Here is a 24,478-nt window from a genome sequence, read left to right as displayed (position 1 = left end):
ACAAAAAGTGCTACAATACACGTGGGTCAAAAATAAGGGAAATGCAATGCAGCTGTGAGTTTCATGCAAATGAATGTTCAAAAAGCCTTTCTTGCCATGTGAGAAAACATTTTCTAGTTAATGGATGTTACAAAGCTTTTATTTAAACCACTTTCAGGTGTCTGGAAGTGTGAAGCTTCAGCTGGAAGCTCCTGCAGATACTGTCATTTCAGAAGGCCCTTACAGAACTAAGGCTTTTCAAATTGAGGGCACTAAAGGGAAAATAATAGTGCCACAGGGTTTATTCCCTGGAGGAACTGATGTGTCCAGTATTCACACTGTAAAACTGCCCAGTTAGTCTGTGTGGCATGTAAATTAAAAAGAAGACCAAAAAAATCACATTTTCAAAACATAATCTCTTAAATGTTTTTCAGAAAACAAACTCAAAGCCAGAGAGAGCTTGAGGCACGACGGAGTGTTTAATCAATACTTGAATCAATGTGTCAACAAGCAAGCCTGGTGCTTTTGGGAAATGATGAAGTGAATGTTTGTACTTTGTCTTGATTTCACAATGACTTTGTTTTTCGTGTAACATGTGACAGCATGTGTACACATAACGGGAAATCCTGGATCCAGAAAAACCTTAGTTAAGGTCAGGACACACAACACAAACCATGCAACCCACATTTGTAGTTGATGCATTTAACTATTTCATACATAAACAATTGAATAAATGAAAACAGTTAATCAAAAAATCAAAAATCTGAGTCAAGAGCACTTTTGTTACTGTAGTGCTTCACCTTTTGTTTTAAGTGAAAGATAATTGCTTAATACAGCGGTTCAGCTGCTCAGCTGCTTTCTGTTTGTCACTTCTTACTGCACCAACCAGGTGTTATAACACAACATCACATAGTTTGGCATCTTTTTCATAACATGAGCAAAGTCTTCCCAGAAAAAAAGATATCAAGAAAAAAGACTGCAAAATATTCCTAGTAAAGTGTCAAGTGTGTCTTTAATGGAGGACCAGCTGGAGATCCAGAGATTGGGGGCATTCGGGATCCGTTCTTGGCCTCGTGCGTTGTGTACTCTGAATTTGTCAGTTTTCCACGTAGTCTTTCACAAAGTGATGAAGTGATCTTCATTCTTATTGCTGAAAGATACAGAGACTCTTTGTATAGCAAATCTTATTACTAATGAACCTAATCAGTTTGGTAAATGTTTTGCTACTGGTTGTATTTATTTATGTATTTAATTGAGATGCTCAGCACGTAATAAAAGTAAAGCGAAGTTTACAAATAATAACTACTGTAAATAGCGTCCCAGCTCACATTGTAAGTAATATATTAGATAAGAGATCTTTGCGTAATTCTAAATAAGTTATCAGTTGAGAAGGATTTATGTAAATGTAGAAATTGTTTGAGTGTTTTCTGTGATAAACATGTATTGATCCTCTTTTACGGGTCATAAAGTTAATAAGTACCAGGATGGTCTTTGTCCACTCCCAGTTTAAACATCACTCTCTATTCCGAAATAAATCGGCCACTTCTGCAATATACTCTCATTTTTAAACTGTCCCCCAGTTTAAGCTTCAAGATGGGATTTTCTATCCACTGGAGTCGGCTTGCAGCGCTTTTATGTGCACTTTGGATGGGTAAGATACTTTTATTTTAGATAAAAAATTATATACAGTTTTGAGTTTCCAATAATGTTTTTGTTGTTTATTTAGGTTTATGCATTGTATAAGGTTTAGTATTCATAACACAGATATAAAAACTGATCAATTTTCAAATATATTTATTTATTAACTAATATATAACTGAATATTACACAAACGTCCTTCTATCCATCAGGTTTTAGAGACTTCTATGCTTATTTTTCTTAAGGTACAATAGTTTTATGTTCTTAAAACTATGTTATGTTCTTAATTTGAGGTAGTTATATTGCCAAGAATTAAATAAAATAAAATCATTATCAAGTAGCAACATCATCAAATGTGATTATAGTGAATTTTAAAGATTTTTTTTTCAGAAAATGTAAGTCTGTTCTAAATGTTGTTCATCATCTATTTATGGAAATAAAGAAATAATGTTGTGTTAAATATAAAATATCAGACTTTTGCATTTTTACACATTAAAACATAACAATTTAAATTCTTGTAATACAAACAATACTTCGCAAAGGTAAGTAAAACAATGTATAAACCCTTCGTGATGATAAGATTTTAATAAAATAATAAAATGATGATTTTAATAAAAGAACGTTTATTCATTGCATACTGTGCACTTTAAAAAAAGGCAAGTTTTCAATTTTACACTACTTTAGTAATTGTGTAGTGGTACGTATGTAAGTGTATGATATACTTAAATTGTAGCCTCTGAGAACTGTGGACTTTTTTTTTCAGGAGCTGGTGTTCGATGTGCTTGCCCTGAGAGTAATTTGCAAATGCAAGGAGGGAATTACACACTGAGTAACAACCTGGAGAGAGGCAGCATGTTGGTATACCATTGTCCTGAGGGCTACTATCCATACCCAGCAATAACCCGCTTATGTCAGGCTAATAACTCCTGGAGACCAAAACCCAAAAGATCTCCAGCTCAGAGATGCAAGCGTGAGTGGCAAAGATGTTTCTCCCTTGCCTCACACTGCCTGATAACAACATATTAACTGAGGGTCCTTTTGTTTTGTTTCACAGGGATTGAATGCCCAGACCCCAATGTGCTGGAGTACGGAAGTGTCTCCCCCCCTCAGGAGAAGTACTATGTGGACAACGAGACCACGTATGAGTGCTACTCTGGATACACAATGCAAGGCTCAGTCACACGCGCGTGCTTAAAGAATGGGAAGTGGAGCGGCTCCACTCCAATCTGCAGGCGTGACTGTGAGTCCCAAACAGCAATGATTAAAACTTGATCATTGCTGTTCCAGCTTTCTAGATTTCATTCTCGTATTTAAAAAAATACAATTTATTATGTATATTTAGACAGACTGAAATTGACATTTTATACCTTTAGATTTGACAGCTGTTAAAACACACAGTATGATGAATGTAAGGTTTTTGTTGTAGCCCCACAACGGTCTTTTCTTGAGTAGGTGCTTGCATTCAGGCCTTCCATTGGGTTTTTGACATTGGGTTTTTTTCTTACCAAAGCTGGGGATCATTGTCCTAATCCTGGTATCCCACCTGGTGCCTCAAGAGTGGGGAATATTTTTGGAATTGATGACACGGTGAGATACACCTGCAATGGAAACCTGTTTTTGGTGGGCTCCAGTGAACGAGTGTGTCAGCAGACCGGCGAGTGGACTGGCATTGAGCCAGCATGCTACTGTAAGAATGACACAAACACATACTGTTTACACTCTGTGCCATCATCTTAGCCACTCTTTGCTCTTTTAAATGTTCTGGTTGTATGATATATACTGTTTTCCTTTGGAGGCCTTAATGGTGGGAAGCCAGTGTGGGATCACGTCCTGCTGTGACTTAGTCACTGGTTAAGCAAATAGGATCTGCAGATGTGTACTGACCATCTAAATATCACGTGTGCAGTGACAATATGATCCCTCACCAGCTTCTTATCTATAAATGTTTCCTGAAACTCCTGAGAGTCACCTTGTTATAAAGTCTTTCTTTAGTATAATTGTTATATATCACATACGTATTTCTTGCAGATAAACACACCTTCGACACACCACTGGAGGTTTCAAAGGCATTTGGCAATTCAATTAAAGAGAGCCTGACCACTTTAGAGTCCACAGGTAAGTTATTGATCAACAACTACATACTCTCACTGGACACTATATTAGCTACATCTTGCTAGTACCATTCTGGAGCCCAGGTACAGGATATCTTGAAAAACGTTCAGCAGAGAATTTGGTCTATATTCACATGACAGCAAAATGCATATCTGTTGGCTTCAGATGTGAATCATCCCCACATCCCAAATATCCTTTGTTGGGTTGATAGCTGGTGACTGGAGACCATTTGAGTTAATTTACTGAAGTCTTTGAGAAACCAGTTTGAGATGATTTGGGCTTTGAGACATGGTGGGTTTCCTGCTGGGAGCAGCCATCAGAAGATGGGTACGCTGTGATTGCCAATATTCTAAAAATGTTTTCTAAAAGGGAACGGGGATACAATTTGAGGGGGGAATTAAATTTAAAACATCCTCGTATCCGTACAACATTAAAAAGTTTTTGCATCTCTGTGTGTGGAGTGAAGCTGTGGAACAGACTAAGTAAAGATATGAAGCAATGTCCAAGCATGGCGCAGTTTAAAAAGCGGTTTAAGGATATGGTTTTTACAGGGTACAGGGAAAAGGTAGAGATTTGATAGGGTGTTCTTGTCTAATATTTTCATGTGTGTGCGCATGCACGGGTTTGTTGGTATGGGTATATATGTATGTGTATATGTATGTATGTATGTATGTGTGTATATATATATATATATATATATATATATATGTGTATGTGTGTTGTTAAGATTCAATATTGAGGAAGGGTACAAGAGGTGATCGAAGAATAACCACACCGATCCGGCCGGGTGAAGTCAAACGATGATTTTAATGAACACACGTGTGGGAAGACAACTCTGTACGCAGACAGGAAGTAGTCTTCGACTTAATCAAAGCATGAACAGATATTTTATAGCATCAGGGTTTGTTTACTGACGCCCCTTCATGCGTCACCGGTACATTTTATACATAGATCAGATCAACATCATCATGACTTTTCACCCAGAAAATCATCTTCTATTTTCATGGCTTGGTACTTTCCGTTCTTATCTTAAAATGAATTGTTCCTCTTTCTTGCCGAGACAACAAGGACGGTTCCTCTAAATAAATCTAATTTAAAGTGTGTGTGTGTCACGACCTCACTCAGCCTCGATGTCACCTCTCGCACTTCTGACCTTTTACCAGACCAGAGGCTCACTGAGACTATGTGTATGTCTTCTACTAAATAAATGTTTTAACCAAGAACCTCTACTAAAACCTTAATATAAAATGATCTGATATATAAGTGTTTTGTAAGCATGTATTGCAATTCCTTCTATGGCTCCAAGTCACTTGCACAATAGATTGTCCGAACATCGCGCCGAACAAAGCTTCCGACCCCCAATTAATTGACCGAGCTCCAACTCTTTAATAAGCACAGATATGCATTGTGTATAAAATAGTCATAACTGCTTAAGGCCTTCTTAAAGCTATCTGTTACATTGTTAAAGCCTCGTCTTAGCCTGCGGCTCAAAATAACTATCTGCTTTCACTTCTGCATACAACTTCCTGTCAGCCTGCAACTCAGTCTTTCTGAAAGAGACACTGTTTAACCCCTGAATGCAATATAAACTCCAGATTTTATTATTAATGCAATGGTAATGATGACAATTATTTAACTATAGCAGTAAAATAATTTCCCTTCTCGACACTCCCTCTCATGACCTCTGGAACACCAGAGGTCACAATACATTATGGTTCACCAGGCCTCGAGATCTCCAGGATCCTCACCCCTCCTGTGGTCGCCGAGATCTTCTGCAAAGGAAACAAAACACCTTTTCTTGCATCTCCCTAACTTATCCTTTTTGGGACTCTTTAATCAAAAGCATGATCCTAATTATGCTCTTAACTTATTGACTTGTATTTATGTATATTCTTCAACGTTACTCATCACTTTAAAATTCTTTAAGCGCTGGTTTCACGTCCAGTTGCTCGCTCTACTTTCCCTTATCTGATCATCAACATCCTGTGCACAAATTGTCGCTGCTACAAGTTCCTCTACTCTAAAAGAAAACAACCACTTTAATCAATTAAGTTTAAGCATATAAGCAATTACTCCTGTATACATTTCATCATAGCTAAATGCTGCCTTGAAACAACTCCTATGTGTTAACTTCATTTTAACCTCACCTTTCCTATGTTATAACCCATTTTGGTATAGCCTTTTTATTTCATTTGCTCCCTTTAATGTAACAATACCTTCTAATTCTAATGTATCAGACTTAACCAAAATATATGCTTTCCTTCCTCTTTGGTCCTTTTTTAAGTTCAGTTAAAAGCTAAATGAATTTAAGGCCTTTTGCCTGGAATCAATACTGTCATGTGTGTTTCTTAACTCTGTGTCTGTAAGCGTGTGCAATCCTTCATGAACTCATATTATCCTCACAGTAGATTGGCTAATCATAGCGCTAGCCAAAGGCTCGTGACCCTCCAGAGACAAATTTGAGCCACAACTCCTTTAAAAGCACAAAATGCAATATGTATAAAAATCATTTCTACGTAGAAGCTCCCCCTTTATCCTAAAAATACCTTCCATGTAATATCTGTATGTGTAAGCCTACATTATAACCACTTCTTCTAAAGATCAAAAAATCAAACCTGTTCTACTCCTTCAACCCTCACTAATTTTCCCTCTAAGATTTATTCACAGCTTTGAAAAACCAGCATTGTATCTTCTAAACAGGATTCAGTTCTGTCATGGTCCTGGGCCATGTTGGCCCAGTATTCTTGGTTCCTTGTATTTTCGCTCCTTATTTAGGCCAGGTTTTCTCAGGTGTCCTATTGTGGTGTTCCCTAAGTGTTTTTCCCTTTGTGACTCTTACCCCCTTGTGCCCCTCTGTGTATTTATGAGCTCTCGTCTCTCTTTGTATTTATTCCATGTTTCCCCCAGCCTGTTATGTCTATGTTCTCCCCGTACTTTCTCTGGGTGTATTTAAGTTGTGTCTTCTGTTATGGTAGTTGCTGGTTCGTCTGTGTTGTTTCCCCTCGGTCTCCCTGCGTCTCGTTTCTGGTTTGTGTTATTAGCTTACCCAGTTTAGGTTTCCGGTTTCTTGTTTTTCCACCAGTGCTGTTTTGTGCCCACCGTTGTAAATAAATATTCACCTGCACCAGAGCTGCCGCCTTTTGGGTCCTTTTCTACAACTCCACACGGCTTGCCTCGCAAACCGTGACAAGTTCACCTTTAATCCTTTAACCTTAACTTAAAAATAACAGTTTCAGTTTTACCATATCCAAATGATCAAAAACCCAAAAGGTCCTAAAATGATCCTAAATTATTAAACAATTAAATTAATAAACCCTAAACCCCCCTTTATCTTGATACATTTCATGTGTCAAGATACTATACAAAACTTAAAAATGCTCAGTTTCCCCACTCATGATCCAATCTATGTCATAAAAATAAACTTAAAACAGAACAGTTATCAGTCATGTGTTACTTCAATTAATGATAACTGAGTTTCATCAAAAATATTTCCCCTTTAGCATTTGGCATTCTCCCAACAATATACTATAATCCCATAATCTAACCCCAGTCAACAAAACAAAACAGAAATTTTCTCTGGTAAAAACAAATTGTTTGTCCACATTAATTCATCCTCACTCACATTCAGTCACACATTCACTCACATGCAGTCACACCATGTATTTGCTGATAGTGGAGCTTCCCGCACGATCAGATACTCCACCCTCAGCAAAATGAGCTCCGTCATTTTTTATTTTCCATAGGAAAATATTTCTTTATGCTTTTGGACTGGATTGACTCGCATAAAATCCTTTTTACAGGGACTTACGACCTGAATAGTCCCCACAGGTAGCTTTCTCCTCAGCCAATTGTAATCTGGAAAGCCGCCTTATATTTGCTCTTCCCGAGAATTTTCAGCGCCGTTATTCACTGTTGCAGGCCTGCTTAAAACAGAAATGAAAAATAGAGCTGATTGTTAGCTCATAAAAACAAAACAAAATCACCTGACAGGTTTTCTTTAAGTGCACTGTTACAAAATAATGGGCCCCTCCCAGACATGTCCATGTTTCCTAAAACTCCCTCTATTAAAAACAAAAATAACAACAACAACCTAACTGACAGAATCAACCCCTCACCACAACAACCTCAACAACCTTAAACACACAAGTCTTGCCACCACATAATTTCACCTCCTCAATACACCAAAAGTCTCATTAAAACCACACAATTTGCACACAACAATCACCCCCTTATGCTCTGTAACATACTTCAATTCAGCATAAAACATAACCCCCTTTGTCATATGGCTTCTTCTATTCCTCAATTACAAACACAAATGTATTTTATTAAACATTCACACCATTGTATCATTCATACAAAATAGCAAGCTGTTCTTCATTGCATATGTTTGTGTTCTTAGCCAAGTTTAATCTGTATCTATGCATTAATCTCGATGAGCTTGTCTTGTCTTCATAAGGTTAATGCATTTTCTGCTTGTGTATGTGAATTTGCATATGTTGCTTTTGCAGTGTGTCAGACTCCTGCACAATTCTCCACTTAAGCCGTCAGTTTCTTTCCCAAATTTGCTAACCCAAATTTTAAGTTCCCACCTTATTAACAGCTTTCATGCTCCTCAGCCAGAAGCTAGGGCCCACTTGTCAGGTTTATGGAGACATGGCGCTGTAAACAATTCAACCAGAAACTTGCCTTGGCATGTCCAGTCAAGTTAACCTACAGGTCTCTTCCGACCGCTGCACGTGGAAAATTGATCCAGATCTGTTTCGCCCCTATAGAAACACAACTGAGACATTTTCATTATTTTCATATATACTTAAACTACCCGTTTCCCTTTGTCTGGTCAGAAATCCCAACTTATGTTATGTATATACGTGTAAGCAGGTCTTCATTGCTTTTCCTATGTATTTTGTTAATGTTCAGTGAGTGTAAGCTGCTTTCTTCATTGCCTCTATATGTTATAGTCAGGTTTAATTCATGCATCTTTTCTCTGATTTCTTAATTCAAAACTATCTCACTTCTGATTCTTTCCAGAAATAATTTCACATGTAACACTTTGTCTATGTATGTTTTCTATTCTTGTTTACCTCTTTGTTTGTGACGGTGGACATCTCTAAACCATCATGAGTTCAAGCTTCACTTTCAGTCCGATTACACCCTGTATTCTCACAGTCGAAGTCGTCCAGCTTCACCTCTCACTGGTCACCGTCCTCTTCTCTCAGTGTCCTTTTGTTGTCTTGAATTCCAGCAAACACAGTCTGTTTCTTCTCTGTTTCTCTTCAGTATTTTCCTTTTGGATCAAGTCCCAGCCTGGCAAAATACCACATTCAGTGCCTTTAAACAGTCATGTCACACTGTTCTTACCAGCCTGCTGTCCACCGTGCATGGTTCATCACGTGGTTTCTTCTTGTCTGTTGATCCTTTCACTCGTCCCTTTCAAGATTACTCCAAGCAAGACAAATCTGACAATCAGTGTCCAGTGCTTTACCACCGTTCATTATCCCACTGTTCAACTGCCCAGCCTGTAATTTACAGTACATGTTTCCACCTCGTGGTTCCTTACATGCTGCTGCTGGTGTCGTCAGTGTGGTTTCCGTTGCACTGTCTTTTGCCTGCTAGTAATTCTTCTCAAGTCCACGATGTTCTGTCGGTCTTCATCAGGAGATTAACTGTCCTTTGAGCTTCTTCTCAGGATGGGGACAAGTGCGAGGTCAAGCTGTAAAATTTTAAGCCAAAATCTGGCCTGTTTTCCCCCAATTATGCTACTCTAGTGGTTTTGGCGCCGTACTCAAAATTCCAGGTTGAGAGAAGTCCACCTTCATTTATCTGTAATCTGTGTTGACACACTAAAACATACAATTAATATCCTTTTCATTTCTTTTCTCAAAACCTCCATTCGCTTTATCTGCCTAGAGTTTAACTCATCTGTTTCTCTCTCTGGGTGCTCACTCGTCACCTTATATGGGCATGCAAACTTCCTGTCACCCACACCATTTCCTGTTACACACACACAGCACGCAGCTGCTCAGAGCAGCTCAAGCTGCTTTGCTGTTTCTCCAGGCTAATCAAACTTATTTTGTATTTACAATCTACAAACCCTCTGTAATTCTACTAACTTTTGATCTAAAATGTAGCATCATTCACACAATGATTTCATAATCCTCTCACACACACCTTTTAAATAAACTAAACTCTTATAACATCACTCATGCATCTCTTAAATTAAAAACACTTTCAAACTTTAAAACATCCTACTTTACATCACCAAAGAAATACCTCTCACACCTTTATTCATCATTCAAAACCTTCTAGTCACCGCATTCACACAAGAAATTTGAAAAAATAAAACACACCAGCAACTATTGCTGGAGAGAAGTTACTACTGAAAGTAATATGTTAATCTTAAGTATATACAGTGCACTCAATATATTTATCTATCTACATCCAAACTCAGTCAATTACTATACATCCACTACGGCAACTCAAAACTTTATTTATAGTCCTCTAATAAACATAAATGGCATTTGAAACACACACTCAACACTGTTTGCAGCAGTATTTGTAAAACCAACTGTGGCTTAAACAGTTCACTGCTTACTCATTTGCATTTTCACTCACACACACACCGTCTAAAAATAGCAGCAGCATTGCCTCAGACTCCTTTCACACAGATCTTTTTATATTACAAAGACGTCTTATATTTACAACTACTGTCAGATCTGTCAGCTTTAGCGCCTAACCAATTTAGACAAATTTAAAATAACCGCCCACCAATTAACCAGTATCAAGACTTTAACTGTTTCTGGCCTCATTTCTAAAATCCCTAACTCAATTTAAAAGCGTCAACCAACCCAAACTTTGCCTGAAGCTCTATTTTTGGCATTTCACAGCCAAGGCTTACCTCGAAGTGTTAAGTTAAAGTTACACGCCCGAAGACCAACTTCTCCTGTCCAAAAAAGCGCAGGTACCGTTCCAAACGGTAAGGAGACTCTAACTCCTAGTTTAATTCCAGGCTGCCCTGTACCCCACAGTTAAACCACACTGAACTATCCCTCTTCGCCGAGAGGTCAATGTCGCGCGTCCACGACAAGGAGGGAGCGTAACCTCCGGGCTCTGCGCTTCCTAGAACCCCCTCGGTTCCGTTCTAAAATAATTTATAATACTTTGAAACAACAATCAACACCCAAAACAAGTGTATAACTGAAGCAGGTCCAACCTTATAACCAAAAAATAACCAAATTCCCTAACATACTAAAATCATTTCCAGCAGTCCAACTGCTTCCCGCGGTCCAACCGCATTAAATCCTTTCCAGCAGTCCAACTGCTTTAAATCCTCAGTACTGTCATGACATTCTCATCAAAATCAAAACAGACATCCACCAGTAACTTCAGTGAGTAGACTTAAATTTTATCATATCCAATTTGGCACACTTTGGAAATAATTCAACAGGTAGTGCCTTACCTTTTGGATAAGCCGGCTTATGCCCACTCACTTAGACCACTGGAATTCATGTCTGCCCGTCAGACCACCTAAGACCCCGGATTTCTCCGTCTAAACCTCCAACTCTCCCTCCTCAATAACCGGACGAAGCCCCCAAATGTTAAGATTCAATATTGAGGAAGGGTACAAGAGGTGATCGAAGAATAACCACACCGATCCGGCCGGGTGAAGTCAAACGATGATTTTAATGAACACACGTGTGGGAAGACAACTCTGTACGCAGACAGGAAGTAGTCTTCGACTTAATCAAAGCATGAACAGATATTTTATAGCATCAGGGTTTGTTTACTGACGCCCCTTCATGCGTCACCGGTACATTTTATACATAGATCAGATCAACATCATCATGACTTTTCACCCAGAAAATCATCTTCTATTTTCATGGCTTGGTACTTTCCGTTCTTATCTTAAAATGAATTGTTCCTCTTTCTTGCCGAGACAACAAGGACGGTTCCTCTAAATAAATCTAATTTAAAGTGTGTGTGTGTCACGACCTCACTCAGCCTCGATGTCACCTCTCGCACTTCTGACCTTTTACCAGACCAGAGGCTCACTGAGACTATGTGTATGTCTTCTACTAAATAAATGTTTTAACCAAGAACCTCTACTAAAACCTTAATATAAAATGATCTGATATATAAGTGTTTTGTAAGCATGTATTGCAATTCCTTCTATGGCTCCAAGTCACTTGCACAATAGATTGTCCGAACATCGCGCCGAACAAAGCTTCCGACCCCCAATTAATTGACCGAGCTCCAACTCTTTAATAAGCACAGATATGCATTGTGTATAAAATAGTCATAACTGCTTAAGGCCTTCTTAAAGCTATCTGTTACATTGTTAAAGCCTCGTCTTAGCCTGCGGCTCAAAATAACTATCTGCTTTCACTTCTGCATACAACTTCCTGTCAGCCTGCAACTCAGTCTTTCTGAAAGAGACACTGTTTAACCCCTGAATGCAATATAAACTCCAGATTTTATTATTAATGCAATGGTAATGATGACAATTATTTAACTATAGCAGTAAAATAATTTCCCTTCTCGACAGTGTGTATGTATGTGTGTGTATATGTATATATATATATATATATTAAATATATATAAAATTGTAGGTTGTGTATCCTTCAGGTGTTAATGGGGTTATTGAAAATGTGTATATGTGCGTATGTGTGTATATACGTAGGTATGGATAGATAGAAACATATATGTGTATATATTAAAAAAAAATAAAATAAAATAAAATTACACATAACATATAATGTAATTACAAGGAGGTATTTCTGTAGTCTATTGATACTAGATAGTGGAAAAGGGGTGGGATTAAATAAGCTTATGCTTCTTCCTGCTCCTTTTTGAACATGGACGTTATTTGGAGTTGTGGTTGCTCGTTTTCCTTTTGTTTGCTTTGTTCATTTGTCTCTTTTAATTCTATTTTTTTTTTTTTATACTTTTTCAACATGTTCAAAATAAAGATTCAATCAATCAATCAATCAATTGCAAAGCAGCAGACATGGTAAACAACAATACTTAGGCAGTGGCATTAAAATGTGTTCTGTTTGGCCCATAATTTGTCAAGAAAACCATCCCACATTATTGCACAACCACCAGCAGGGTGAATTGCTCATGCTTTCATGGAGTTGTTTACACATCATGAATGTCTTTGCACTATAATCCGAATGTTGCAGCAGAAATCAAGACTCATCGAACCGGGCAAATTTTTTCAAATCTTCTGTTGTCCATTTTTTGTGAGCCTGTATGAATTGTAGTCTCGCACTCCTGCTCTTAGCTGACAGCAGTGACAGCCAGAGTGGGCTTCTGTTGATGTGTCAGGCATTCAGAGATGCTCTCCTGCATACTTTTTTTGTAACCAGAGGTTTACATCAAGAGTAGCAAAGCCGAATTTGATGCTGAGATTCATTGCCTGAATCCGGCCTTTATATCAACTTTATATTGGAAATATAAATGTTTGTGAAACATCTGCTTACATCTCATTGAACTCAGTTTTGTAAATCCACGAAGAGCAGTAAACATCAGAGGAACAGCAGCAAGTCAGCTGATCGCAGCTTGTACACCAAGAAAATCTACAACTCACAATAAAAATTATACTGAGGTTATTGTTCCCCGTGCTGAGTCAGTACAACGGATCTTAGGGTACCACATCCACTGAATCCCACTTTCACCCCTGGCTGTACAAATTTTCCAGTTTAGGTGTGAAGGCAAAGTCACTCTCTAACACACATGTAACAAAAAATAGAGCTTTTTTAAAAAAAATTCTACTTTTTCTCTGCTCATATTTTACATATCTGATTCAAGCTTTAGTTTTTCACTTTTACTTGCGTAAAGAAGTTGATTCAGTACTTCAACTTTTACCAGAGTACTTTTAACACAAATATTTGTACGTCAACTTAAGTATAAATATGCATACTTATGCCACCTCTGGTTGTGACAAGTGGCTATCTGAGTTACTGTTGGCTTCCTATCAGCTCAAAGAAGTCTGTCCATTCATAGGCGGCTGTGGCTACAATGTCAGGGCGGTTGTGGCTACAATGTAGCTTGCCATCACCAGTGTGTGTGTGAATGGGTGGATGACTGGATGTGTAAAGCGCTTTGGGGTCCTCAGGGACTAGTAAAGCGCTATACAAATACAGGCCATTTACAGGCCATTTTTATTCTATGACCTCTGACCCCTGGATATTAGGGGTGCAACGATACACAAAATTCACGGTTCGGTTCGGTTCGATACTTTGGTGTCACGGTTCGATATTTTTTCGATACATAAAAAATGTTCATGCCTTTTTAATTTGTCATTTATTAAAATTATAAATATATATTTTAACTCAAAAGTACAGTTTTTAAATTTAACCCTAACCCTTGTGCGTGTTTTTTATTTTTACAGCGAATGCGCACCTGCGGACCACTTATGTGCAGCCCTGGTTATTTAGCTCGTCATATTGCAGCCACAGAAATTCTTTTGTCCATGAAACCATAAAGCTGCACTTTCTTTTTGCCTTATAGTCTGATTTGTCATAACTTCTCCGTTTTGTGGTAAGCTTTTCTTTGGCTGTCACTTCTTCACCCTGACCTGTCTTATTTGGCTCAGCAGAACTAAAATATATATCTGTCTGTGAAGGTTCTCAGTCATCCAGGTCATCTTAGTCAAATATAAATCCTGCTGCTTTTACACACTCACTCACATAAGCTCAGCGATTCTCTGCGCGATCAACCTCTCACATGTTTAAGCTGCGGGAGATTTCACTTGTCATGTTTGCATAGTAAGCTAACGATTAATAAGACGATGTCAGAGGAATTGGTGCGCAAATTATCATCACTCACAGATCAGTACTGTCGCTCTCTATACACAGTTCGCGCGATTGCAAAGTGAAAGCAAAAAAACAAGCGCAAATTCAAACGAGATTTCAATATGTCACATATTGACAGTGGCTCACCGATGCCAATGACATAATTACCCAGCTACATTTCTGAAAGAATGCAAAAGCATTGACATATATTTTTCGTACAATAGCCCGACGGGCAGGGCAGAGATAGATTTTGGTAGCCCGACTGAAAAAATCGCTAGCTCCAGGACGTCGGGCTAGCGATATTGCAAGCCCTGTATCTGATTGAGGAATCACTCATCTTTGGAAAAGAGAGTTTATTACAGAGAAATGTCTCTTTCCAAAATAAAAGCTATACTATCCGCTTCTTCTGGGCTATATTCTCAGCAGCATATTAAACAGCTGTCTAAATGACTCGGCTAAAGTTAGTAGCATGCTTGCTTGTTTTTTTTCTGCTTCCACTTGTCTTTGCACTAGGATGATGTCGGCGTAAATGTGCAGTCATATTCGTTGTGTTCCCACTAGTGCTTTCAGGTTAATCTCGTTGAAATGACCTTAACGCCACAACACGGCAAATCTCCGTTAACGAGCTACCGCCGATCCCCCCGTGCATGGGGCTAGACGGCCAACACGTTAACGAGCTAACTGCGCTAACACACTAGTTCCCACCCATGTAATTGAGCATTGCACGGCACATCCAACATACTGTTTTACTTTAGTCCATGACTCGCTTACCTTCAGGATCATACGTCACATGAAAACCAAAATAATTCCAAACGCCAGATCTGAATGAGGGTGGGGGAGGTCCATGTTACAAGGGGAGCTTAACTTCTGTCTCGCTAGCTTGCCCTGCGCTCTTCCTTCTGACGATGCTGTCTATGTTGAGCGCTCAGTGAATCTGCGTTCGACTACTCCGCCTAGGCTGCACTGTCGACCCTAGGCGGAGTAGTCGAACGCAGATTCACTGAGCGCTCAACACAGACAGCATCGTCAGAAGGAAAGTTGATAAAATAAATTACAAATTTTGTATTGTTCGATACATATGCGTACCGAACCGAAAGCACTGTATCAAACGGTTCAATATCGATACGAATATCGTTGCACCCCTACTGGATATGTAGTTTTTTCTATGCATATTCTAGGAATGGTTGTGCGAGAAAATCCCAGTTGGTCAGCAGTTTCTGATCTACTCAGTCACCTTTCTTCAGTCTGATGCTCGGTTTGAACTTCAGTGGGTCGTCTTGACCACATCTGCATTAGATTCGATTTTTGCTTTAATGAGCAGTTGAACAAGTGTATCTAATAAAGTGATGGGTGCGTTTTGCTGTTTAGGCATATTTAAATAACAATAAAATTACTTGTGGCAATGACTGGGGGTGTTATGAGAGAATTAATCATAGCATAATAATGCATGCTTCTTTGTTGTTAATTCAGCCCAACAAAATGTGCTAATATATGCAAACATATAGTGTAACAGAGTTGCTATCTGTATAATAATTTAACAATGACAGTGTTTATTCAGACTTTTGTTTGTGAGGTGTAAGCTGACAGTATCTTTTGTCATTCAGAGGAAACACAGGAGGGCAGAAAAATCAGGATTTCAAAAAATGGCACACTTAACATCTACATTGGTGTGGATATTTCTGACAGCATCAGCGAAGATTATGTCAATAAATCCAGAGACGCTGTGGTGAAACTCATCACAACGGTGAGAAACAAACAGCTTTTCTTTCAAAAATTGAGAAAAAAAGTCAAAAGTAGAGTTTTCCAAAATGATATGAAAGCACATTTTACTGGAAGCTTTTTGTTTTTTATGCTGCTACAAAACCTCCTTTTGTGCTATAGCGTGCTGATTTTGCAAACAGTCAGCAACATTGGGCTTGGACTGGAGTTATATTAGGATTGCTTTGCAAATTGCAGGCTCAGTTTGGAGGTCTAACACTGTGCATAGGGTGAAGCTACAGGCTGCTGTTGAAGGATGCTGGCAACATATTCGCTGAGTCTTTAGAACATTCAATCAGATATTTGATAAAATGACAGGCTGCAGTTTAATTATTCACGTGTCACTGGTTTATTTCTGCCTTTAAATGTGGCACATGGACCCACAGGCGTACGTGAGTGTGAAGCTTTTTACTCTGACACACTTTAAGGAGCGCATCTTCCATGATGTACACATAACGTACACACTAAATCTCATCCAATCTGGCTGCCACCGCAACGGCCCATTAGAAGTAAATTTCATTATGTATTACAATTCATAACCGTGACTGATGCTTCTTGGCATGAGTCCTTTGGCTGGTTGTCAATTTTCAGCACAGGATACGCTAGCTGCTGATTTATGGACCAATTACTAAACAAAATAACAAACATAAGCAATCTGAAATGTAAGGAGGTGTTGCATTAAGTTTACACGTGTTCACAATGGCGTGACAGAAGTTCATATGAGATCAACTCTTTATGTAACTGATTTCCTTTATGTATCAACAGATTGCCTCCTTTGCCGTGACCCCAAACTACGAAATCATCTTTTTCTCCTCTGAACTCTATGAAATTGTCAACATTATTGACTTTATGGACGGCACTGCCAAACTATCAGATGTCAAAACTAAATTAGAAGAATTTGATATTGGTGGTGAGTAAAGCACGTATTGCTATTGTACTCTGTTAGTTTGTTTCTAACAATAAGTTAAGGAATGTGCGTTTTGTGCTTCTTCCTGCTCAAAGACAGAAACACGGGAACAAATCTGAACCTTGTCTTTGAGGAATTCTTGGAGAAAATGGCTCTTATAAAGATTCGAGCTGGAGAGAATTTTAAGGAGCATCGTCACGTCATCATCGTTTTTACAGATGGTATTTCCAGCCTCTTGATTAACTCTGCCGTCAACAATAAGAAATGCTCGTTAACTTCTTGTTATCACAATGTGGTTGTTTTGGTTTTTTTTGGCTCTAATAATATCTAAAAATATCGTTTTTTTAAAAAAAAAAAAGGTTTTGTCATTGTTTTTCACAACAGGGGCTTATAACTTGGGCGGTTCACCAGCACCCACTGTAGCGAAAATAAAAAACTCAGCATATTTGAACCTGGCAGATGGATCCAGAGACGACTATCTTGGTGAGTTTTCCATCCAATTTGTGCATGTTTCTATTTTTATACAGTGTAATCATTCCAACTTGATCCTTCTTTACAATAACATTTTATTGATACACAACAGTTTCTTGTTCGATGCTCACTTTAATGCATAGCGTGCTCAATAGCATTCTGTATATATTGTATATAAATAAACATGTTATGCTTCATTCTGCTACAGACATTTATATCTTTGCCATTGGAGATGACATCTTTGATGATGACCTAATGCCCCTCACAGCAGGAACTGGAGGAACCCATTATTTCAGAGTTAAGGACTTAGAAAAACTACAAGACACTTTTGATGAAATGATCAGTAAGTTGTGTTTGAAGTGAAGCATGAACGTCCATCTGTTTGTAGTTCAGCTGTGTGTGTATTTGTGTGTTTGCATTCACTCCAGCATTCATCATCCAGCACTAATAAACACAAGGGAGACAAATGATCATAACTGGAGGCCTGCTTGGTTCTCTCGTTTCCTAAAGTACCTGAGATCAGAGCGATTACTCTTTATCTAGCCTGACACCAGTGATGTAGCCGTGATAGAAATATGATCATGTATCCCTCTGGACCTGTATAATGCAGTTTAATGTAATGTAAAGGGTTTGAGATACTGAAATCCAAACTGAATGCAGCCTAATGTTCATTGTTCAACTTCAGTCTTCACTGCTGCTGCTACCAACTACTACTAACAACAGCAGTACTGGTAGATTTATAAAACCAATTTAGAATTGAACAAAATTGCAAAGTGCTTCACAGAACAGATGAAAACGAAATTTTAAAAACTTCAATAAGAAAATAATGATAAGTCATGAAAAAAACATCTTACTGTGAAACTGCACACTCATTGAGCTGCAGTGTTAATGTGGACTGTATTTTACAAAATATAGATGATGTTGTATTCAAGAAGAGTTTAAAATGAGGACCTGCGAGCATAAACTCATTAGGAATGGGCTCACTGTGCTTACATATGCAAGCACAGTTATTATAGTTAACAAATGCTCTCCACAACATAAAAACTAAAATGAAAGCAAACCCACTACGTAAACAGAAATTGAACTTTAATTATTTCAGATTTAAGGACTTAGAAATTAAACTGAATTACAAACAAACACATTAGAAAATACAAAGCCTGGGGAATTTTTCCCATTCCCTTCCATACAAACAAGCTGCTGACCAATGAAAAAATCCAAGTTGCTCCATGTCACTCACAGAAGCTACGTGCAGTTTTACATGCAGTCATATGTGAGTCCATGAACATAAGCAACCTACGACCAGATGATTAATGTAACTATCGCGATGTCAACCACTGGCTTTTTGCATCTTGCAGCTAAGATGTTGATTTTGGGGACTGGAGGGGCAGGTCTGAATGGGAACTCGCACACGCATTGTTTTTTTTTTTTTTTTGTTCTTTTTAAACATACTTAATATTTCAATAATAAATTACAGAGATCAAGACAAAAAGCCTTTTCCCCTGTAAACTTCTACAGCACCACAATTACCCCAATCTGGTGGCCCTCTGATAGAATTTAGGCTTAAAGCACTTCTGAATTGGCACTTTGAAATTAATTTTTCCAATCTGGAGGCTACATCCATGTTGTATACTTATGCAACCTGTCTGTGCAGCAGGCCACAGTCCCTGTCTGCCTCACATCCTTTATCATTTTACCTGTAACAAAAAGATCAGCTGTTTCCTGCCTCAGTGATTACCGCGATTACTCGCCCCATCTCCCTGACTATTTTAAATGGTAAGCTAAGTGCCACTTCTCTTCCGTGCTGAAAGCTGCAAAAGAAATTTAATTGATAAACACATAACAAAAAAATGTATTCCTTGTCTTCTGCTATCTACATGAACAACACTGGATTTTCTATTTTTAAATATCATTCATTTATTGTTTTCATGCAGATGAAGATGAAGTCAAGGGTCTCTGTGGACTTCACAAAGAGTATACGGATAACCGCAATGAGCTGAAGAGGAAAATGTATCCATGGATGGTGTTTATTTCTACTCAGGTGAAAAGTTTCGCTGTTTCATTTAAACCAGTAGAGTAATGCGACTGAATATATAAATCTCTATCCTTACATGTTTGCTAGTGAACCATCCAAAGACTTATAGGCATAACTTTGTGCTGAACATTGGGGAGGGGAGGGGGGGGGGGTCTGTCTCATTGAATAAATAAATCTGAGTAAATTCCCATAGCCCCCCTGGAAATTACGCCCCTGCAAAAACTCATAGATTTAATGAATTTTTATTTTTAGGTGAACAGACATCAGATTCATCTACCATGTTGCTATGTTCTCCCTACCAGATGTTTTACATAGTAGATTAATTATGTAAATTAAGCGTGTCTCGCTTCAGTGCATGCAGCAGTCTAAGTATATGATTGTTTTTTATTTCAAATTTTAGGCTGACGGTCACTCGAAGAAATGTATGGGCTCTCTGGTGACGCCTGAGTTCGTCCTGACTGCTGCTCACTGCGTGTTTGGTTTTTTGCCTGACAAAGTCACTGTTGAAATTGATGATGGAGATAACAAAAGTAATGAAAACTTTATCTAAAGATAGCATGATACCCTGTTTTATAAATTTGCTATAGATAAATATGTCTAATGTTTTTGATTGATGATATTAACAATAATACAACTGATTTTTTTTTCAGTTAAAAAAGCAAAAACTTTATTTTATCATCCACTCTACAATGTTACTGCCAAAAAGAATAAAGGCATTAACGAGTTTTATGACTATGATGTGGCTCTGATCCAACTGGAGAAATATGTTGTCATATCCACTAACGTGAGGTAAGAAATTAGGCTATGCAAATTATTCTGTTTGTACTGTACTGATTTACTGATTATTGATAAAACACTTTTTATTGTTTGGAATGTTTGAAATAATACATTTTTTCAGGCCCATTTGCATACCTTGCACCCGGGAGACCAATGCTGCTCTACATTTGGTGGACCAGAGCTGCGAGTCACAAGGTGTGATAACTTTGTATGTATGCTGTATAGCTTCATCATAGAGCCAAGTCTGTAAAAACAACAAAAGATATAGAATTTTATGTAGAGCTCGGTGATGTTGCCTAAACAGACTGTGAGTTATTGAGCTCAGAGCCACACTGTCCTTATATATTTGTACAATTAGTTTTGTCATTGTCTTTCTGAAATAAGCAAAACCCTTAGAGGAAAAGTGGATAACTGGACTGCAAGTGGTTGCAGACCTGGTCCAGTTTTAGAAGCAACCATTGCAAAGGTAGCAAGATCGCACGTTTATCACACACAGTTGTGCTGCAGTGTCCAACCACTGTTTTTCTTGTGTTCCCCACAAGGAAAAAAATGTGTATCTCGTGACCAGCGTTTAGAGGAGTTTGCTGGTTCTTGCTCCTTGTATTTGCTTTGGCTGCTCGCAGGATGCAGCAGACAAAGTGATCCAGTGTTTAGGGACTCACTTTGCAAATTTTCACTGACACGCGGATGTTTGCTACACATTTCCATTATTCTTTTTCTTCGTGCTTCTGCTTGTTTTGTTTTTTTCCCTAACTACTACTTATGTGTCTGGTGTGCATTGGCTCCCTGTTTGATGGTTCTTTGTTGCTTTTTAGCTTTTCCCTCTGTTTCATCAGAAAGCTTTGTCTTTTGTTGGGTATACACTGTGAATAGGTGTGCTTTGTTGAAAAAAAAAAAGGAAAAAACTGATGGAACGGGTTGCAGAGTGGCTCACCTGTATTCTTCTGTCTCTCTCTGTTATCTACAGAGAGACTTCTGTTAAAAAATCACCTCGAAAGACTGAATTTCCTGACAAGGACAAGCAATGTAGTGGACCTGAAAGATGTCCATGCTAAGCTTGGTGATAATGTAAGTTTTACACTTGTGAGCTGTGTTGTGCATGTGTCTTTGGGTATGTAAGCACAGGTTCCTTATTCTTCTCCTAAAACCTCTCCGATGTAGAGATATGAATGCATCAAACATGCCGTAGGTGTAGAGGGCATAACGGCTGATACACTGAGAGATGCTGTGACGGATAACTTCATATGCACTGGTGGTCGGGAACCTTTCAGAGATCATATTGCATGTACCGGTAAGTTCCTAATTTTATATCAAATTTTATACTCCAATACAGTGACAGTGGTGCAGATGAGTGACTCGGACTTTGTTTTCTGTTTTTTTGTATCTCTGTGTGTTTCTATTCATTGGTACAGGTGACTCTGGAGGTGCTGTGTATAAAAACTTTCAACAACGCACAATACAGGTAGGCTGCAATATACACGGTGCAACCACTGCACTCAAACGGTTCTGCTGCACAGCCATTACAAACAGAAAAAACACACATTTTAAATTTGGCTGACATTCCGTGCAAAAGTCCTACTCTGAACAGACAGACATCCAAACAGCAATTTTAGCAAGAAGAGCAGGTAGTGAGCAAAGATTTCCTTGGTTTGGTGGTGTGAGTGGTAGCACATTGGTGAGTTGACAATTTGCAGGACTCAACCCCGTGATTGTCAAGGAGAAAGCAGAAACAGTAAAGCGATAAGTCGTGTACGACCGCTCCATAAGGCTATCTTACATGTGAGGGCAAATCAGTGAAATCTAAATCAGCTACTTTGTTTTGTACATCACAACCAAGTATAACCTTAGGGAATAAATTCACTAAGAAAATAAGTTCATGTCATTTTACCTTGTACATTCTTTTTTAAATAACCAATATTTTAAATAACCAATTGTTTTTTTGTTTTGTTTTTTTGACAGGTCGCATTGGTCAGCTGGGGAAGCCAGAAAGTGTGCACAGCCGGTGGTGTTAAAGAATCAACGTCAAACTCCAGAGACTTTCACATTAATCTCTTCAGAGTTATCCCTTTCCTCAAGGGTGTACTTGGAAGACAAGATATGGACTATGCACCACTTGTGTTTTTGGAAAATTAAACTCTTTGACATGCTGCAAATTCGTTTTGGGATTTCTCTTATACAATGTGTGCTCTGTTTAAAACGCTGCCTTGGTTTATTTTTCTAATTGAAGAACATATGATTGAACCCACTGAATCATTCATTTATTCTTTTTGTCACACTGTAAATTCACAGTGAAAACAGACTTTCACAAAGTCTGTTTTCACTTTTTTACTCAGAATTTTCTGAAATAAAACCAATAATTGAGGTTTGAGCTGTGCTTTGCTATGTTTTGAACAGAAGCTTGTTCAAGATCAGTTTGATCAGGGTAAAAGATATGACCGTATGCAGGAAAGAAATGAACATTTTATTCGACGCACATAGTTCACAACCTGCCAAAACAAACTAACAAACAGACTTTAGCTTCTGTAAACGTTACAGACCCAGGTCACAGTTCATGAACAGGTGCCTGTGTACAAAAGGGTCGATAAGAGAATCTTCACTAATACAGCAGATGGGCATTGCAGTATGGATACCAGGGGAGGGGCTGGGATTAATGATGAATGGGAGCTGCTGTGTAATGTGACTGTGTATAGATAGTTTTTATATAGGCGCTTCCTGCTGTGGAAGGTAACTCCATTGAAAAGTGCAGAAATGCATTTGTTATGGTTTTAATTTCTAGTTTCAAACACTTAAGTGGCTGCATTGTTAGTGATTGGGTTGATCTTTATATACACAGACACATTAACCTCATGCAGTCCCACTGATGCAAATATTATGGATTCAATCGGCAAAACTAAAAAGTGCCTTGTAATCTATTTCTCACACACACACACACACACACACACACACACACACACACACACACACACACTCAGAATACAGACAAAATTAGGACACAACATTTCTGCAGTATCAAATATGATGTCAGTGGCGTGTCACACACACACCTGCAAGCAGACATACCTGAGCCTTTTTTGAAATAATTAAAAACAACATAATGACAACAGCATAGATGTCAAAATTTTCTATCATTTTCCAAACAGATGCCATGATCGCATGATCTTTGACACATCCCATGTAAACAGCTTGAAATCCTAAGGTTTTTATTCAGACTGAAAACTATGTATATACAGCATATCTGCAAAAAGCCTTTTTGCACCTCCAAAGCTCAACATTTCCCCAAAACTGACATAATGTGTGACACAGATCGCAGGGCCTCTGTACAAATTAGCATGATAATAAAATTATTCCTGACAAGCCTTTAAATCCCACCTGAACTGTAACGCTCTGTCTACAAAGCCACAATAATAAGAAGGATAGCGTATACACAGTGATGCTGCTTGGTAATAAAATAACAGAGAGCCCTTTTTTTAATAAGCAGGATGCTTTTTGTTTCTTTGCAGATATGAACAGAGATCTATCACACGGCTAGCACACAGTTTGGTTAATGGTAGCGCTTTCCGTCCCTCAAACACATTTCCAAAACCAGATTAACAAAATGAATGACTAAAAGAATTACTTCAGCTATTTAAAAGGTTTCATCAAAACTCTTTTATGGACACTCAGCTCTGCTGATAGAGCCGTCCGGCTCCCTCAGGTCAGTGACTCAGGGCCCATTTCCAGCTCTCTGTGCGGGCGTACGCAATGCGGACACTTGGTGTGGGCAGCGTGCCAACCTCTGATAATCCAAATTGAATTTAGTGGAAAGTTGAGTTCTTTTGTAGCGTGTAATTAAGTTTTTTCTTTCTCTTTCCTGCTTAAAGACTGGAATTAACTGAGTTTGACAGTCGTCGTATTTTTACAGCCGGCAAACAAACAAGCTCATTACATTACGAATGATTTGTTGTGGTCAGAGCCAGTTTATGGCTTCAAATCATGTTATTTTAACTACGTGGCTTTGTCTCAGTGAAATGT

The 24,478-nt window shown here is 38.4% G+C and overlaps 1 protein-coding gene and 1 long non-coding RNA gene across 2 annotated transcripts; one reads left to right on the top strand and one right to left on the bottom strand.

The window, feature by feature from the left end:
• Positions 1-1,497: 1,497 nt before the first annotated feature.
• LOC146565678 (complement factor B-like) lies at positions 1,498-22,829 on the top strand. The gene is made up of 18 exons (XM_085289004.1): positions 1,498-1,630; positions 2,381-2,587; positions 2,672-2,857; positions 3,128-3,304; positions 3,646-3,732; positions 16,127-16,266; positions 17,046-17,190; positions 17,283-17,408; positions 17,572-17,670; positions 17,867-18,001; positions 19,590-19,696; positions 20,091-20,220; positions 20,341-20,479; positions 20,589-20,662; positions 21,435-21,535; positions 21,629-21,758; positions 21,880-21,929; positions 22,427-22,829. Exons 1-18 carry the CDS (start codon positions 1,573-1,575, stop codon positions 22,598-22,600), a joined length of 2,265 nt encoding a protein of 754 aa, XP_085145130.1. The 5' UTR covers positions 1,498-1,572; the 3' UTR covers positions 22,601-22,829.
• On the bottom strand, positions 4,518-10,741 carry LOC146565679 (uncharacterized). Its single transcript, XR_014894143.1, has 2 exons — positions 8,811-10,741; positions 4,518-8,509 (listed from the first exon to the last, which is right to left on the bottom strand). It is a non-coding gene; the product is annotated as an uncharacterized LOC146565679 (long non-coding RNA).
• Positions 22,830-24,478: the final 1,649 nt, after the last annotated feature.

The sequence above is a fragment of the Mchenga conophoros genome, linkage group LG10, assembly GCF_057382185.1.
Source record: "Mchenga conophoros isolate Kocher_MC1m ecotype Shallow Benthic linkage group LG10, M_conophoros_male_GT1.1, whole genome shotgun sequence".
In the NCBI taxonomy this organism is placed as follows: Eukaryota; Metazoa; Chordata; class Actinopteri; order Cichliformes; family Cichlidae; genus Mchenga; species Mchenga conophoros.
This window is presented reverse-complemented; position numbering and strand designations above follow the sequence as displayed.